The sequence below is a fragment of the Leuresthes tenuis genome, unplaced genomic scaffold (assembly GCF_036924035.1).
Source record: "Leuresthes tenuis unplaced genomic scaffold, fLeuTen1.0.hap1 SCAF_13, whole genome shotgun sequence".
NCBI lineage: Eukaryota > Metazoa > Chordata > Actinopteri > Atheriniformes > Atherinopsidae > Leuresthes > Leuresthes tenuis.
The window spans coordinates 7399076-7417453 of record NW_027325367.1 but is presented as its reverse complement, the minus strand read 5'-3'; the positions used below and the strand labels follow the sequence as shown (position 1 = coordinate 7417453).

Below are 18378 nucleotides of genomic sequence, written 5' to 3'. Positions count from 1 at the left end.
GAGAGCTCTGCCAGATTGGTGAAGCCTCAGGGTTTCACTTATGTAGGGGGGTGCAAGGCCATTAACTGCATTGAAAACAAATAAAGTTTTAAACTGGATCCTAAATTTTACAGGTAGCCAGTGGAGGGAGTAAAGTACAGGATAAAAAAATGGAATATCATCAACTGGTGGAGATAAAAACATACTAATTTGATGGAGCCGTATTGAGCTCTAGGTGTCTGCAATGGAAATCCCCATGGAAGATCCAAAGACTTTAATATTGTGTTCATTATTTAGATTTCTGGGTAAATTTAGCAAATGTCCTGTAAGCAAAGTCTGAAGTCTGGTAGAATTCTCAAAACCAAAGATAAAAGAAGAAAAATAGAAAAGAAATAAAAACTAAATATCAAATACTCAAAGATATGCAAGAATTGTCTGAAATTTGAAGTGCTGTTTTAACAGAAGAGTTGAAGTCAATTAATTGTATGAGGCGAAATTATTCAAATGTACGGTACTCTCCAATTGTAAGAACTTTCAGGGTTATTTTTAAATTTTTTACTATTTTTTACTATTACTGTACATATGATTGGATTGTTCTGGAATAAAATATGTTAAGCAGTGAGCTTCTCGAGGTGTGCTATAAGTGTTGTGAGACTTTCTAGATTAAATAAATTAAAGGGAAAAATTATACAAATGTTCTCTTCCAATATTTAATTGCAATCTTTATTAAAACAGATGGAAACAAGGTATGAAATACATATTGTATTTTATGGATGTGTTTATTGATATATAAATGTGATGCAGTCTAACAAACAATTTAACAATCCAATTACTAATGACAATTATGTTTTAACATTGTAATTTTATTGATTATTGTTGTCTGACTGCAAAATATTGAATCCCAACAGTATTTTCATTGCTTTGTGCCCCCAGCCAAACAGGCAGAAAGGGGACTTTTGAAGCTTCTTCAAGGAATGTTTTAATGTAAACCACATGTTTGAAAGAATGACCTAAAGCTTGCCTTACAATGCCGTTTGCTTGTCTCTGTCTTATTCTAGGAAAGCGTTAAAGGACACAACTGCGATCAGTGTAAGCCAGACACATTTGGATTATCGTTGAAAAATCCACTGGGCTGCAGCAAGTGTTACTGTTATGGACTGACACACTCATGCTCAGAGGCACAAGGACTTATAAGGATGTGGGTGAGTGCACACATTTTGTTTTACCTTTTTCCCGTCACTTTTTATGCATTTCAGTTTCCTTTGTGGGAAGAAAAAAAAAAACAGAGGGCCCCTAAGCAACATTTCATGTGTCTTTTGCTGAAGTGGTATAAACCAAGAGCACATTTCAATAAACTAGAGAGAAGGATAGTCTTAATTTTAAGGAATACAGCTTGTACGAGCCTCCCTCTCTGCTGTGCTTCATCTCTGATTCTTTCATGCAAAGCAGTCTACATGTACAGGCTAGTATTTTCTTTTTCTCACTAGTGCTGTGTAAAATTACTGTAAGGGCATAGTGACAGTTTCAGCAAATATAAAAAAAAACTGTTATTTTTATTCAATTTAACAAGTTGGTTCAAACATAAATGCTAACCTTTTGGGGAAACATTACCAAAGTTCAAGAGATCATCACAGATCTGTTTGGTTTTATCCTCTGGGGGGTATGAATATCGTGGATGTTATCCCTAATGTTCATGCTAATCACTTATATTGTTCTTGCGTGGATCAAAGAGATGGGCCCACTGAAAGACTAGGATGGTCATAAAGCTGAACTGCTAGCATTGCTAAAAAGTAAATCCATTTTGGCCCTTTATCCAAGCCACCTCTTTTTGTTAAAAAGTGTCAAGACTTGCTGTTTGTTGTAGTTACAAGAGTCAAAAACGGGTATGTAAGAATGTCTGACACTCTAAAAGCAAGTCTGAAAACAATACTTAAAAGAGGGTGCTCTCAGGAAACGCTCTTCGTCACAGGAATGGTTTCCATCAGCAATAAACTCACATTTCTATGGTAACCACTGAGTTTTAGGTTGGAGGGGGACAACCTTTCATTTGATCAACAAGCACTCATGTAATTTATTGTTGACAGAGAGTGAGGCAGGGAGGGAAAGCTGGACAGAGAAAGACATGAAAAATGCAAAGTTCATTGGAAAGAGGGAGATTTTCTCTGAACCACTGAATCGTGAGATTACTCTGAGTGGTGCAAGACACACGCACACTCACACAGTCACCATACTTTATATACATACGAAGCAAACGCAGTCAAACACTCTCAAACTCGCACTACATAGGATTACATGGAGGTTAGTGGAGAGAGAACTATGCAGATGCATATTATCTCCATAAACACAAACTGATGAAAATTCCATTTTCTGGGTGTTAGTCTGCCTAAAGATGTACTGAAAAAAAAAAAGTCCAGTATGTAATCTTTGTAATATCTGTAAAAGCAGAGCAGGTAAGATGACAGCACTGAAAAGAAAACAGAAATAATGAAGCACTGCACACAAAGATTGATATTATTTGTAATTAATAGTAAAATTGCTCTCCAATTTAATGTTGTCCATTAACCCTTCATTAAAGTACCCATTTATGCAACATTTTACATAGATTTTCATCATTACCTCAGCCTGACACACACAGGGTGAAACGTTTTGCTTAAAAATTACTTAAAAAACTTTATACTGTTAGGCTGGACATTACAATAATACGCACAATTAGAAATTATTATTACTTTGATGAAATCATTAATTTAATGTTTAGATCTAAAACCTAAGCCCTGATGATAATACAGATGACCTAGAATGTCTTACTAGTTGAAACCAGTACTTTGCTAACTCAAATTTAGAATAATAAAGTATGATTCTGTTATCTTTTCCAAGAATTCATTATTGACTGCTGTTTTCTGACTATTGGTTTCCATTTGATACCGAACATGTGGCTTGCTATAAACAGTTTTTGCCGCAACACCATCACAGTGGTGCAAGTAAAAGTAGGGAGCAGACGGCAGTGCTCTGCCTGATTAGTTTGGTAGAGCCAAGCTCCTAAAGGGATGACAAGGCAGTTAACTTTACCAATCATCAAAAGATGGATGGAAATAGTTTAAAACTCCAAGGGGATCACAGTCATTTGCCAAAAGCAGAAGATGATTGTGGATCCAGGCCAGTAAAAGAGGAGACTGAGATATTGCGATTATCAAAGGAATCAAAAGTCTCTGCTGTGCCTGCCTCATGTCTCAAAATGCAAAACTCCAGTCCCATGTCATAAGACTTCTCTTAAAACTGCACGGGGGATAAATATTTGGATAAAAGGATTTGTCTGCAAGTAGAATTGCCTTTGTTAAAACGTTTGGTGACATTCTCAATGACGCACATCATGCAATTACTCACTTTGAAATGTGACAGCTGGGTCAGTGTGTGACAGTAGCTGGAACTTATTACATTGTTGGTTTAAACTGCTCTGTTTAATGTTTAAATCATAAAGTCTGTAATCATGGAGTGCTCAAAATGTCCCGTTCGACAGTATGTTTACAGAAGTCGTCACCTCTGTTAAATATGGCAGGTTTTAAACTAGAACTTGTTGTGAACATTTTTACATTGACCTAATTTAGATAAACGTTACAAATATGCTGCAGTGCTGTCAAATAAGGAGAACTAAGGAGTGTTAAAACTCTGAACTTTGAATTTGCATTTAGACACTAATTTAGAGATAAAAACAAGAATTAAGAAATGATGAAAATATACATTTATTAAAGAAGTTTATTACAATTCTATGACTGCCAGTCATTGTCATAGAATTCCAATGTTTTTTTTCACCTAGATGTGAGCGAATTCAGAAGTGTTTGTAATCAAGAAATCCATCCATAGGTTTTAGTTTTTTCAATTTTTTTACATTATTAAGCTCTAATGTAAATTACTATCATAATAACATACCCTTTTTGTTACTTTGTTGGTTTCATTTGATTTAATCCCTCGAGGGAAAGATCAAGTGAGGAAATGGTTTGTATTTTCTGGAATTTGATTTGTTTCTTGTAACGTTTAGGAAAGAGATGAGCACTTTCCCATTTCATGTATTACCACGTTAGTTATACAGCCAGGATTTCCAGTGTGTCCAAGTTAACATAAGATGATAAATTTAAGATTTTCTTCACCAACCGTAAAGCCCTCTTCCATAATGCCTAAGATGTAATTTACACAACATCCACATACCAATACCAGCAGAGTCCAAGATCCAGGATTGAACAAATGAATATTTTTCAATTGGTCCATTAAACCACAACCCAGTCTATCATAAACCCTGATATTATTCAAGCAATATTGAAATATCAACACTCGAAATGAGAGACGGAGAGAATGAAAATGAGAGGCTCAGTTTTTCTCCACACTGTCGATAATAACGCAACTATCTTTCACATATTAGATGGCGAGAGAAAGACCGACTCCATAAGTCTGAAGTTATATCCAGAAAAGAATGATATGCTATTGACTGCATTTGACTGGTAACATAAATAATAACTTAAGATCAGTCTTCATACTGACTGACACTTGAAAAATAAACCGGTTTTCTCAGTAAGTGCAGGCCAAGATTCTCATTCATTCATTCATTCAGTCACCCACCTCGTGGAGGAGTTCTCCCATTTCTTTTCAGAAAGCTCAATTTCAGTGGATGCACAGTGTTCCCAGCACAAAAAATATATAATACTAGTGATACTAGTGAGTAGATTGTTCTTGTATGTATGTAGATTTTTTTCTTTGGGTATTTATTCTACGAAGCAGATTGAATATTGCTGAAGTAATGCAACCTAGACTTTGCCAAAAAGATCATCGTTTATCAAAATAACTTAACTATCTGTATGTATAACATACCAAGTGAAAGGCCTGAGATTTATATAATAATTCAACATCATTTGAATTATTCCTTGAAAAGATTCTTCCTGAGAATGTATCAAGTCATGTTTTAATCAAACATTTGCATTAAAGCTTCCACCATTAGACCTGTCTTGACTGTCCATCTTCATTCATTAAGGAAATTCCCCAGCTATCTGTATCCATGACACTAATAGCAGACGGAGGCAGAGAAAAAGACTGACATTTCTTTTTACAAAACTGGGATATTAGACAGGACCCTTTTTGAAACAGCTGTATGGGTCCAAGCCAAAGGATTGTGAGGGTGTGGCGTTGTTTCAGTCATAATTTTGTGTGAAAAACTAAAAGAAAGACACTGACAGCAGACATTACTCCTGGACCCAAGTGTATTCAATGTACAAAAGTTATGCATTTAAAAAAAAACATTTAACCCTTGTGTAACATAATCTATTTAGTGTAAAATGTCTTGAACAAAAAAAGCATTACTCTTGAGATTAATCTTCAAACTCAACTCATCATTGCATTAATGCTGTTGTTGTTGCATTCTAGTTAACACTGAAGCCAGAGCAGACAGTGCTCCCCCTAGTGGATAAATCCAACTCGGTGGAGACGAGGAGAGGAGTCAGCTTCCAGCACCCTGAAATCCTCGCTCTTGCAGAGCTGGTCACACCGACGCTATCTGAACCTTACTACTGGAAACTGCCGGATCAATTCAAAGGCTCAATGGTTGGACTATTCACTGTGTTTGTTCTGTATTTTTTGTCATTAGTATTTATTGTTTTATACATTTTTGACAACTCTGTGGGGCAAAATATTGTTTTTACTTCACTATTTGATTAACTAGCATTCAGTCTTCCTCTTTTCTGTTTTATTTTTCTTTTTTCTTTTTTTTTCTGGAGCATTTCTTAATGTTTTGATGATGATGAAAGTTAACATTAAACATGAGATGGTTTATTTCAGATCCATCTACAAATTTGTCTGGAGAAACTATTTGGAGAGTGCTTTTAAAAATACTTGGCACATGATTGGATAAAGCGTCTGCCATTCACATCCTAGCAAATATTTACTAAACAGATCAACTGTTCACCTCCTGCTGACCTAGAAGACAAATCGAACTTCCCAGCTAGTACAAAGTGTGACAAGATGGATACTAGCCATGATCTTACAAATCTCACAAATTATCTCTGGTTCTTTGATCTAAGTTAAAATTATAGATGTTCACATTTATCATGTCAAATCAAAAATCCTTTAACTGATTAAATAAATCTCTTTCTTTAAGATCACAGCATATGGTGGGAAGCTCAAATATGCAGTCTACTACGAAGCCAGAGATGAAACTGGGCCTTCCTCCTATGAGCCACAGGTTATTATAAAGGGTGGTCCGAACCACAACATGGTGATGACGCGCCACATCCAAGGACTTCAGATTGGTCAGCTCACCCGCCATGAGATCGACATGACAGAGGTATCGTACAGATATTGATAGAAATTAATGCTCAAAATGTAATCTTTTTAAAAAATAATTAGTTTATTTGTGTAAAGATAAATGTAAAGCAGACTGTACTGTTCTAGTTTTTTTTTTTTTTGGTCGTGTCAGCAAATGTTGTCATGCAGTCAGTTTTTTTTTTTTTTCACAAATGGACTCCAAAGATAGAATTGATTTGTCAGGTTATTTACTGCTTTGTCTGTGTGTGTGTGTGCATGTACAGCATGAGTGGAAGTATGCAGATGGTCGGTCTATGACTCGAGAGGACTTTATGGACATTTTGTTCTATGTGGACTACATCCTAATTAAGGCATCACACGGCAGTTTGATGAGACACAGCCGGTAAAACACACACACACACACACACACAGTTTCATGCACCTCCAGACAGTGTGGCATAGTATTAGATGTAAAATGTGTCAGCTAAATCCAGAATAACCTGAGAGGGGGTGTTTGTTTCTCAGGGTGTGATAATAAAGATTGTCTTCACTAGCTTGACCTTTTTGCCAACAGAAAACTGAACTGCTACAAATGATCATTGTAGCCACATAACAGCCAGTATTATACATTTAAGACTTAGCAAATGTCCCTACAAACAGAATGGAAAGCAGTTATTAGATTAGTTTGAGTATACTGAAGGACTTTTGTCTTTCAGTATTTCAGAGATCAGTCTGACGGTGGCAGAGGAGGGAACACCAACCAAGGAAAGCGAAAAAGCTCATCAGATTGAAAAGTGTGACTGTCCGATTGGATACTCTGGACTTTCCTGTGAGGTATGTACATAATTGAATATAGTTCAAGCACACATGCCCTTTCTCCATATTTAGCAAGATGTAAACTATTTGAAAAAGTTTTATATGAAGAGTTCCATCATGTAATCAGCTGTTAGTAGATGGTTGGTAATAGGCTGAAGCTTTACCAGAGCGTTTTAAAAAAAAAAATCAAATTTATGTTAAAATTTTAGTTTTGAGAAGCATTCAGAAGGCCTGTGACGCATTCTTGAACTGTCAGCTGATGTATTTTTAGAGTTTAGATTGTTTAGAAGTTATTAGATGACTGATATTTGACTTCAACATAAATTCTTATTTTATAAGTGACAGTCTTAAAATTATTTCTTAATTTTCTGCAATACAATAAAACAGTATACATCAGGATTCACAAAAGGTTTAAAATGTTAAAGTGCAAAAAACTGCAAAGATTATTGTAGAAAGTGTTTGTAGTGATACAAGTTGCATTACAAGCATAAGGTAAACTAAAGTCCATCTTTTGGAGCTCTGTTGCTCTGAGATTGATGCATTTGGAGGCCACAGACTTGGCTTTAGGGAGTATATCATAGGTATCCAATTTGCATTTAGTGTTTGAAGCCTCTGCAAAGTCTTTCAGGAGTCCTCTTTTTAAATTCTTTACTTTTTGATTTGTTTCGCCAGGATTAATCCACACTGAGCATCTCCTCCGCTTAGTTGTGATTTTTGTCAAAGCACATTCAGTTTCATCCTTCTCCTTCACTTAAGCCACAGAAATCATACAGCTGTGACCCAATCTTTAGTCTAATGAGGATTTTGTGGAGACGACACATGAGCCATGGACACCATAATTCTAGGTAATTTTGCTGGACGGCAGTTCCCAAAAGTCATTTAGACTTTATTGTGTTAATCTCAGTAATACAAGGCTTGCCATCCAATTTTTAACTAGATTTTTCATCCTCTGTTTCACTTTTATTTTGTGTGCAGAGCAAGGCCCATCTGTATTGGCTGAGAAAATATGTGTACATAATTTAAAAGCTCTATATATTGTTGAAAAAATGCCAAATAGAAGCCAAAAAGCAAACGGTAGCTAAACTTAAAATGTTCAGGTCGCAGAGGGCTCGGCTGACAGATGGCTGTTCTATTTGTAGGCGCCGTCATTGCTAATAAAGTATTTTTAAACAGGCGTTTAGTGCTAGCAGAAGGAACAGATGGCTCTTTAAATGGACTCCATTAATTATTACTGAACAGGAGAGAGAGGAAGATGAAGTTACCTTGTATGTCTGTGTGTGTTTGAATGTATGCTGCGTATGTGAGGGTATGTGTGTCAGTGTTCAAAAGTTACTGAAGGGAATAACTCTTGATTGTGTGCATGTTTGAATAAGGGAGCGGTCAACAGTTGCCTAGAGAAGTGACCATTAGGGATAATGAGTGAGTCTGTGAGTGTTGGTATGTTTTCTAGTATAGGGCACAATGTGAGGTTGCTGTGGAAACACATGCTTTATCAAAGCTTGAGCTACAGTATACATCTGTTTTTAATCTTTTCTAAATGTCAACTCCCTTAATCCCTTTCCTCCTGTCTCTGTGCAGGAGTGTGCAGCAGGTTTCTACCGTCTCCGCCCTGGGTCCCTTGTATCCATTCCAGCATCCAGAGTACCCACTGCTACAGGCATGGGCAGCTGTGTTCAGTGTCAGTGCAATGGGCACTCTTCCACTTGTGATCCTGAGACATCCATATGCCAGGTATATGAGTGTGTATGTGTGTGGGCCCTCTGTTGCTCGAGACCCTCACAGAGCCATATGCTGGGTAGTTCTGGAGGAACGAGTATAATAAGGAGGTGGATATAGGTGAGTGTTTTGTGAAGGATGTCGGGTACCTTAATTAGCCTGGCAATAATTAAAGACCCCCTGGAATCCCCCTGCTCATATTTTCTGTAATTTTCTTCCCTTTAACTGCATTAAGTTTTATTAATGCAAGTAAAGAAATCCAATGTGATACAAAAGAGAAATGTTTTGCAACCATGTTTGCTTTATTATGGTTTGAGATTTGAAGACTACCTTGCTTAGCAACCAGTAACTCTGCAAAATATGCAGGGTGTGGCTGCATTAACGCACATGTGGCTTTGCTATAGCTTACCCAAGTGATTTTAAATATTTGTAAGAGGCAGGCTAGCTAAAAGATTAATTTGCTGAAGTGGAATCATGAACTTTGATTGTTACCCCTTGAAGTTGAGCTCTTGTGATAACCACCTTGGTACTTAACCACCAGAGAGTTTCTGCCAGACAACACAGTCACCAAGTGATGTTCAGCTTATTTACTTGAGAGACAACATGAACAATGTTCTAGAAGATTCTTTGCTACATAGGTGCAATTTTGAGGGTAGTTTTTTAAATGAAAATGCCTACAAAGGAAACATGCAAATGTTTTTCAAGATTTAAAAACAAAATGCTGCCGATTTACTTCCAGATGTTAGTAGATTACTACATTTGAATACACAGCTCCTATTAACTCCATATACTTTCATATTGTTGCCCTCTGGAGGACATGCAGCATAAAATGCATTATTCGTCAGGCTAAATTGGTAATCTAAGGCATATGATGTAAAACAACCTTAAACAGAACAATATTAAACAGAAAAATGGCATATTTGCAAAGGAGAATGCTTGCATCTTCGGCAGCTATTCTGCACAAGGAATTAAACTCTTCTTAACACCCATAAAAATCATGGCCATTTTAAATTCCAAGAAAGTGATTCATACATGCCTCAAAATAGCTTTTATATAACTTAAATATTACTGCATCTCATTTGAAATGGGCAGACTTGTTGAGATGCAGATAAGCCCCATCTAGAAAGCCATCATTCACCTGGCCGCAGCTGCTCACAATAACTGTTCATATACTTTTGACGATATTAGCAATATGCTAAAACATAATATCCTGTTATATTAGATAAGTCTTGTTCCCTAAGCTCCATCCCACTCTGCAGGTTGTATTTGTTGTATAGTAAATACTTAAGGGATGGATGAATTGTGTTGTCATGACTTGATTATGGACTGAAGGACATAAAAACAAAACAACTAAAATAATTGATTTTGTATTGCCATCATTTAAATCATCATTTGAATCTGATTTTAAAGCAATGCCGTACCTTTTTAAAGTTCGAATCATAACATCTAAACTTTCATGCCAACGTATGAAAGTCTTAAATTAGCACAAACGCATTTGACTAAAGTTGGCATCAAGTAACCTCAAACTTACTGGGCTCAAAGGTATTCAAAGTGATTTATTTATTTATTCTTTTTAACGGGACTGGAATCGGCAGAATTAAAATGACTTTGTACTGAAGAACTGTTTATTGAGGCCATGAAGTCGTTGGAACAACCGTTGCTGTCATAATAAATCGAGTGAAAAGTAGGTTAATTTTCTCGTTGTTTTTGCAACCCTTGCTTGAAATTTCAGACCTCGAAGCCACATCTGTCTAAATGTACTAGACAACAATTGGCATTTCCATCCAGTTTTGATGGATGCCAATGTTTTCTGCTTCTCCTACATTGTACTCTCCTTTCTAATTATCCTTTATTCTTTTCTGTCAGTGCACCTCCTCTATTCCATTGCTTATTTCTTCTTCCTGCGCCTCTTTGTTTTTCCTCCTCCACTCCCCCTAATTTTCTTTTTCTCTTATTTTGTAGCCCAATCTTATCACCTTAATTCTTCTCCCTCTTGTCCTCAATTATGTATTTATGCATCCTTTCTCTTCTTTCATCTCCTTGCCAGTTTTTGTTTTTCCCTTGCTCAGTCCTCTTTTACACCCCATTTCATTTTCTTCCTCACCTCTGCTTAATTTCTCTAGTTGTACCAATTCGCTTCTCTATTTGCTCCCCCCTTCTTCTTGTTTCATTCTCTCTGCCTCCCAGCCATTTTTTTCTTGCCCATTTCTCTCTTGCTCTCTATAACAGCATCATTAGCATTTTTCTAACTGAGCGGGCTAAATTGAAAATGCTAAACGAGTTTGTTTCTGTGGTAATTAGCAATAACGAGGAACACAGGAAGTTAATGGAAATGACTCGCCTCGTTTAAAGGCAACTTCCTGTTGTACTGATTGAAGTTCCCATTTTCAACAAACAAGACGAACACATAAGACAGGACCCTGGGGATATGAAGAAGAGTGAGTTTGTGTACAGTATAGTTCCATTTAAGCTGTGCATCTGAGTTCACAGTGAGTGTGTAGGGGCAGCGTAAATAGTTTGTCCGCTTCGCTGAGCATTTGCTTCTGTATTTTGTGCACATATTGTATTTGTGTATTGTGAAAATTGACAGCATATTCAATGTATTTTGGCATATAGTATAATCTTAACAATAAGCTGAAAATGAACAAAAACAATTGTTGGCATGACAATATTGTGAATATATAGTCATGCTTCTGTGTCCCATGATAATTTTGTGGCTATCTTAGTCAGAACAGGTAAGTGAATTCCTGCCAAGAAAATAAGTATTTCAGATGGCTTGCTCTTGAGGAAGGAAGCTTATTAAAAATCTGACGTGTGAGATCGTACCTGTCAACTAAGGGCTAGCTGGCAGCTGCTGGTGTTGCAAGCACCTCAACATGCAGGGGAGGGATCAAACCTAGGAAAAAGTCAATATAGTGTAGACGACTACATCCCTTATCTGAAATAATGCAAAAGTTTACAAGTTTGAAAGCACAGAATGGTTCAAACGGTGGGTGGTGAAAAGAAATGAGTTTCCCTGCTGCTGCAGTGTAGAAGCAGCTGCAATCACGCTGGGCACTTTCTAGCTATTTTCTAGATGTGTGGATCTATATGTTAAATAACTGCTTGATCAAAAAAACGTCACTATGTTTATTTGCCTCTTTATAAAGAAGGAAATGGAAAAAAAAAGGTTTCTGTCGCATACTTGTAAATATAATTGAAATTACCTTTATGTCCCTATTTTGAAATATTTCAGAAAGAAATTCAAATTGTCAATGTCAATATCAAATACACCAGTGATCAGAAATTATACCCTTATCATAAACTGTGATGTGACCAGACGGTCTGCTACTATAGCAGTATTACTCTTTTATTCACATTTCTTATTTGGTATTGGCACAACTCAGCCAGTGGTGCTGCAAAACTTTCCAACAAGTTGCCAGACAACAAGCCTCTTCTGTCAGGAGCCTGGAATGATGATGCACAATTATCATTTCAGGCTGGAAATTAAGTTAATAAGTGATACGTTAAATGAGAGATCAAGGCATGGCTTGAATGGCATGGAGCAGGATTGAGCACATGTACCTCCTGTGTAGCCCTCCAAAGATCCCTCCAGGACATGAGGCGGGACAGACAAATTAGCACTGAAGACTCATAGGTACATACATTAAACATGTTTTGTTTCGTTTTCTTAATTCAATTTAGCTTTGATTAGCTTGGCATTGCGGCCTGGTTGTGTACCATGTGAGAAAACAAAAAAGGGGATGAAGAGTGATACAGCATGACTGTGACATTTTTAGTAGTGTTTGATTAGTAATGACCACATCTGCCTGGTCAATAACTTTTTGAAACAGCATTTTGAAACACAGAAGTCTGTGCAGAAAGTTACACAGATGCATTTATCTTTGATTGGAGCATTTAATTTTTACAGATAATTCATTATATTAAAGGTTTTTAATATAATGCAAATCATGCAAATATAATTTTTGTTTTTGCTGTGCTGGAGGATAATACGACGTCCACACAACTCTGTAACTCAACTATTTTTAATTCATTTTGACAAGTAAATTGCTTTTCTTTGACTCTTGATAAGCAATAAGTGATTTACAATAAAAACACCAAAAAAACAGTATGCACAAGTTAGAGTCTGTAATGTAAATATATGCTGATTTCATCTGCATGTTTGTGTTGGTAGAACTGTCAAGACAACACGGAGGGTGACCAGTGTGAACGCTGCTCTCCTGGATTCTACGGTGTGGTCCGAGGTTTTTCTGATGATTGTAAACCCTGCGCCTGCCCCCTCACCAACCCAGAGAACAAGTAAAATTTCTGTTTATTTTGCCTTTTTCGATGGTTGGTAACCACAAATCAAAAGCACAATTGATCAGTTTCTTTATTATCCTAATGTTTCAACATTTCTGTGATTTCTGAGATTTTTCACATAATTTTTGCTACATTTGAAGTCATTTCTCTGGAAAATTTTCTGTCTAGTTTCAGTCCTACTTGTGTAGCCGAGGGATTTGATGACTACCGTTGCACCGCCTGTCCTGAGGGATACGAGGGAAAATACTGTGAGAGGTCAGACACATGCATGTTGAAAATCTGCCCATAATTATTGCCACAAAGATGAGCTTCGGTCTCCTGAAAAGTAATAGAAGGCCATATTCAGTGTTGATGCACTCTTTCAAGTAATTTACTTAATCATCGCTCATTCCACACAATCACTGAGGGGAAATTCATTGTTGGAGTGTCCTGTTATTAAAAAAAAAAAAAAGAATAAGAAAAAAAAAGATCAAAATTCAGAAATTAGACCTTTCATTTGTTACTTTTTGTAGAATCATCTTTGGCAGCTATAGGAGAAGTCTTCTGTGAATGATCCTGCAAGCTTGGCACACCTTAACTTTGGAAGTTTCTCTTCTTCTTTGTGGCAGAAGCTCAGTTCAAGCTCAGCTAGGTTGGATGGTGACAGTGTGCAGCAAGTCTCTCCAGAAATGCTGTTCTGGGTTCAGGTCAAAACCCTAGCTGAATAATTCTAACATTCAGAGTTTTATTAAAGCCATTCCTTTCTTGGCAGTATGCCATGGGTCATCAACTTGTTGAAATATAAATCTTCACCTCAATTGGGAATGCACAGAACTCTGCAAAAGGTTTTAACTCAGGATTGTTTTTCTGCATCCATCTGCGCTCCACTTTTTTTTAAACACTTCCAGTGATTGTCACCTTACTATGTGCAGTGCTTTTCTTATGCAATAATGAATAAAGTTATATCCTATGGCTGGTGTTCTCCTTGCACACTATTCATAATTGTGGCCTAATAGTTCAGTCTTCCTTTCACCAAATCCCAGGACTACAGATTATGCTACACATATGTATACGATACACTGCCTGATGGTGTCTCCACTGTTATGTGAAGCTTTGTTGTTTTGGATCTTGGGAAATAATTGCTAATTATCTCTATACATGATCATCCTCTTTAGGTGTGCCACTGGTTACCATGGTAACCCAAGGATGCCAGGTGGCCGTTGTGAGGAGTGTAAGTGTTCCTTATGGGGGGCGTTGCCCGGACCATGTGACTCTGTCACGGGCCAGTGCCGGTGCAGAGTTGGGGCTTCAGGAGTGTCGTGTGAGCAGTGCATGGAAAGGCATGTGTGTGGACCATCTGGGATCATCTGTAAGACTAACACACACATTTTATTTATTTATATTTTTTGAATAAGCCTTTGTTTTCCTATTTTGTCCGAGGTGCCATGCAGGTTGAAAAAGTTCATATAGAGCTCATCTTTACAAAAGAAATTGAAAGGTATCTTGAAGGTTCATATTTTACAAGAAGTGTAGCTGGAATACGTTGAATTACCAGTGAATTAAATTTTTAATTAAAATCATAATAATTAGTCTGTGACTATAAAAACTATCACAAAAATAACCTGGCTTTGTGGTATACTTTATGAATCCTAAAGGCATCCTCTTTTGCTTTTTCCTCATTTCCTCTACTCATTTCTGGGGCTCACCCATCTGCAAAGTCACCCAATGTTGTGATTTTCACTTTATTACGGCAATGAAATGTAAGTCATAGGCCTTTTTTCTTAGTTGCCATGGGAGACAGGACATTGTGGCATAAGTCAGATTCAAGTCATTTGGAAAATAATTTAAATGTCATTTGGAGCTAATTCAAACTTAATATGACCATAATGGCACGGCCAATTTGGTACTATTAGAACATCTAGAGGTGAGTGTATGCACGCAAGGAGAACATGGAAGAAAAGGTCGTAAGACAGAGACTGATGTAAAACTGGAGCCGCCAGGTCGGTAAGAAAATTGCTTGCTCATGTCTGTGTGTTCAGAAACACAAAACCATTCACCTCTGCATCCAGCCCGTAAAGGCTTGTCCTGGTGCTGATGGTTTACACACAGTGGAGCAATCAAACTACTGTTCACTTGAGGAATGATGACGCTCTGCATTTTACTCAAGCTCTCCTTTTCCCCTGTTCTGTTAGACAGAACTGAGCACTTTGGGACACACTGGTCTCGAAATGTAGACACATGTCGCATCTGCTGTATAACATAATTTTATTTATATTAATGCAGCCACATTTTGTAAGTGATCTCATACACTCTGTTGCATTATTAAACCTTGCCTGTATCTACCTGAGAAGTTGTACTCAAAATGTGATTATTAATTCATTAAGACCTAGTGTAATATATTATTATTAGTTTGATTCGCCTATGTCTAGAGGGTGCTTTAGATCAGAAAGATTTACCTTCAGGAAGAAACATATGCTGCAGTAGGTGAGAAGTGCTCTGAATCTAGATAAATCCATCTGCTTTACAGTGACATGCTTTATTTTTGTTAGATTTTATTCTTTAGTCATTTTTCATTTAATTTTGGGGATTTTTACTTTCTATATTATATAATTTAGGTATGAACATTTTTGACTACCTGGTTAGACAAAAGGAGGTTAATCGGAGCAGAACACACAAGGAAAGTAACCTTTAAATGAAAATAGAAAACAGATGAATAAGATTAAAGACCAACACAATATTAACACTGATTTAGCTCTGAAGCTTTACTTTATTTGTCTGACTAAGATTTCACAAAACTATACTGCTGACAGCCACTCCCATTATAAATTTAATGCAGGCATCTGTTTTCTCATTCTATATTTTTAGGCATACAGAAAAAATGGATTTACCTTGCACTACATTGACAAATTGACACAGGATTCATAAACCTGATGCAAAGTAATCCAGTGTGTTGCCAGGTCTGCAGGACTGCCAAATTTCAGCTTCACTCTTCACTAAATTGATCCAGCTTTTCTCATTGGTCCTCTGAAAATTAAGTAGAGAGCAAATTAAGTTCTGCATATTCTGGTCCCCAGAAAGATGCATTTCTAATATAAAGACAGAAATTTGGCTTGCTAATTGGCAGTCTGAGATGAATGTATTGTAGAAGGCCTATTTATATCATTCGAGTGTTCACTTTCGCTGCATTATGGATTTGTGATTTTTAGACTTCCCTAAAAATTCTGAGCAAAAATCAGTTAAATCAATTCAGTAAAATGCAACTCTCTGTTTTATAGCAGCTACTTTCAAATACACATAACTTGTTTCCATGCAAAACTTTAAGGTTAACATTTTCTCAATCTTTTATTCTTTTCTACATTTGTAAACAGCTGTATATTGCTCCTAAAGCACACTGAGATCTTAAAAAAACAAAACACCAGAAGGTTTATGATGACAAATGACTTTTTTTATTATCCATTTGCTTATTACAATGAGTGTCATTAACATTTAACATGGGCAGACTTGAACAAAGTACACTTCTTGAATGTAAACCTATAACACGTCATCTCAAAGATTAATCTTCAATGTAACTAAAAGCAAATCAAAATCAAATTTATGTGTAAATTTTCTTGGCAAATATTGTTAAGCAGAGACAGCCAGCCTAAAAAGCAGAAAGTCATGGAAGTTAGACTTTGTGTGAATCATCACAACTTGTACCTAAGCTGCAGAAGATGTTTTCACATGGTGTGGACGTTAGTGAATATAATCCTTCATAAGTGAGGTTCTTTAATGGCTTTGATTTGACGACCAGCTCTTTACACCCATAAACAATGTACTGCATTAACACACATGTGCTTATATGCTTCAAACTGCATGAATGCAACAGTTTGTGCGTTCTGGGTTTGTCAGACATTGATAGGCTACTTTATTTTATTTATCTTTGATTTCCCTTGTCAGAAATTTTAATTTGTGCAATAAATCAGTTTGAGGCTACAGAATTTAAAACAAATTCTCACAAAACTTACAGAAAATATGCATGTGAATTCCCAAGCGTATGCATGTGCATTAGCGCTTTTTTTCTTTTGTTTTTTAAGCCTGCAGTGTGTGCTCATGATAGGTGTTTTTGCCTCTGTGCTGAATTTCATGCATCAGCAGCCCTGTCTTTCTGCTGCCAGAGCCACTTAAACACAGAGACACCAGCAGGCACCACGGTCACATGTTGATAAGCTCACACATACAGCATACTGTATAAGCACACATTCAATTGTAAAAATGCATCTTTATGACTTCTTGTCTTCCCCTTTTTTCCTATATGTCAAATCATAGTTCATGCAGCCACAGAAAACTGACATGTATACACACACACACAAATGTAAACACAACACCATGCTGACTGTTTGGAAAACTCTCAGATGGCTTTAGCTGGCCTCATTACACATTTCCTCATGCCTAACTGCCTTTTTATCCATTTCTCTAGCCTGTGACGATGAGTGCTCCGGTTTGTTGATAAGTGATATGGATCGCCTGTATCGCATCATCACTGATGTCACGCTTACCACACCCCTCCCTCCACCTTATAAGGTGTTGTACCGCTTTGAGAACATGACGGAGGAGCTTAAGGTAAGAAAATGTACATGTGTGGATAGAAAGTATATTATCAATTACCTGATGACAAATGTTCTAATTGTTGGTGATGTCTTAATTTCAAATTCACTGTCAAGAGTGATTAATCCTAAATAGTCACTTTATGCTGCAAGATGTGTAAAAATTCATGTCATATAAAGAATCCACTCTTAACTCTAAATGATGTTGTGCAATGTCCAGAAACATGCTATCTGTCTGCTAAATATCACATTGGCAAGAATTTCATCTCAGTTGTGAAACATGGTGGTGATAGTATGATGGTTTAGGCTTGTTTTGCTTCATCTGTCTCAGGATAGCTTACCGTCATTGATGGAAGAACAAATTCTACATTTGTCCAATTAGTTTAATTTGGATTTTCTTTGTCAACCTATAGCTTAATATCTCACATTCATTTCTCAATGTCATAATCGGATTACGTTTTAGGTCAAGTAAAACATTTGCAAGCACTGTTGTACTTTTGTGCTGTCACACTGAAAGAATGGACAAAGTATTTAACAAACCGTGTATTTTTACATGATTGATTATTGCATGTGCTATCTGAGACGGCACTCTCTTCTTTCAGTTAACTCAAACTTTATGTGAGGATTTCTGCAAACTTTTGAAAGTGTCGCTTAATTTATGAGAACATATGAACTATAAATGAGCTTTGTCTCATTTAGTTGTTCTATTCTTAACATGCAC

The 18378-nt window shown here is 36.7% G+C and overlaps 1 protein-coding gene across 1 annotated transcript in view; it reads left to right on the top strand.

Annotated features, from left to right (window-relative positions):
• The window catches only part of lama2 (laminin, alpha 2), a 171376-nt gene that overhangs the window by 105191 nt on the left and 47807 nt on the right, over positions 1 to 18378 (top strand). Inside the window, exons 27-36 of the mRNA XM_072362587.1 lie at positions 1038 to 1181; positions 5386 to 5562; positions 6116 to 6301; positions 6546 to 6664; positions 6978 to 7095; positions 8656 to 8808; positions 12968 to 13092; positions 13264 to 13350; positions 14250 to 14443; positions 17531 to 17673. Coding sequence (XP_072218688.1) covers positions 1038 to 1181; positions 5386 to 5562; positions 6116 to 6301; positions 6546 to 6664; positions 6978 to 7095; positions 8656 to 8808; positions 12968 to 13092; positions 13264 to 13350; positions 14250 to 14443; positions 17531 to 17673 — 1446 coding nt within the window. The remainder of the gene's footprint in view (positions 1 to 1037; positions 1182 to 5385; positions 5563 to 6115; positions 6302 to 6545; positions 6665 to 6977; positions 7096 to 8655; positions 8809 to 12967; positions 13093 to 13263; positions 13351 to 14249; positions 14444 to 17530; positions 17674 to 18378) is intronic.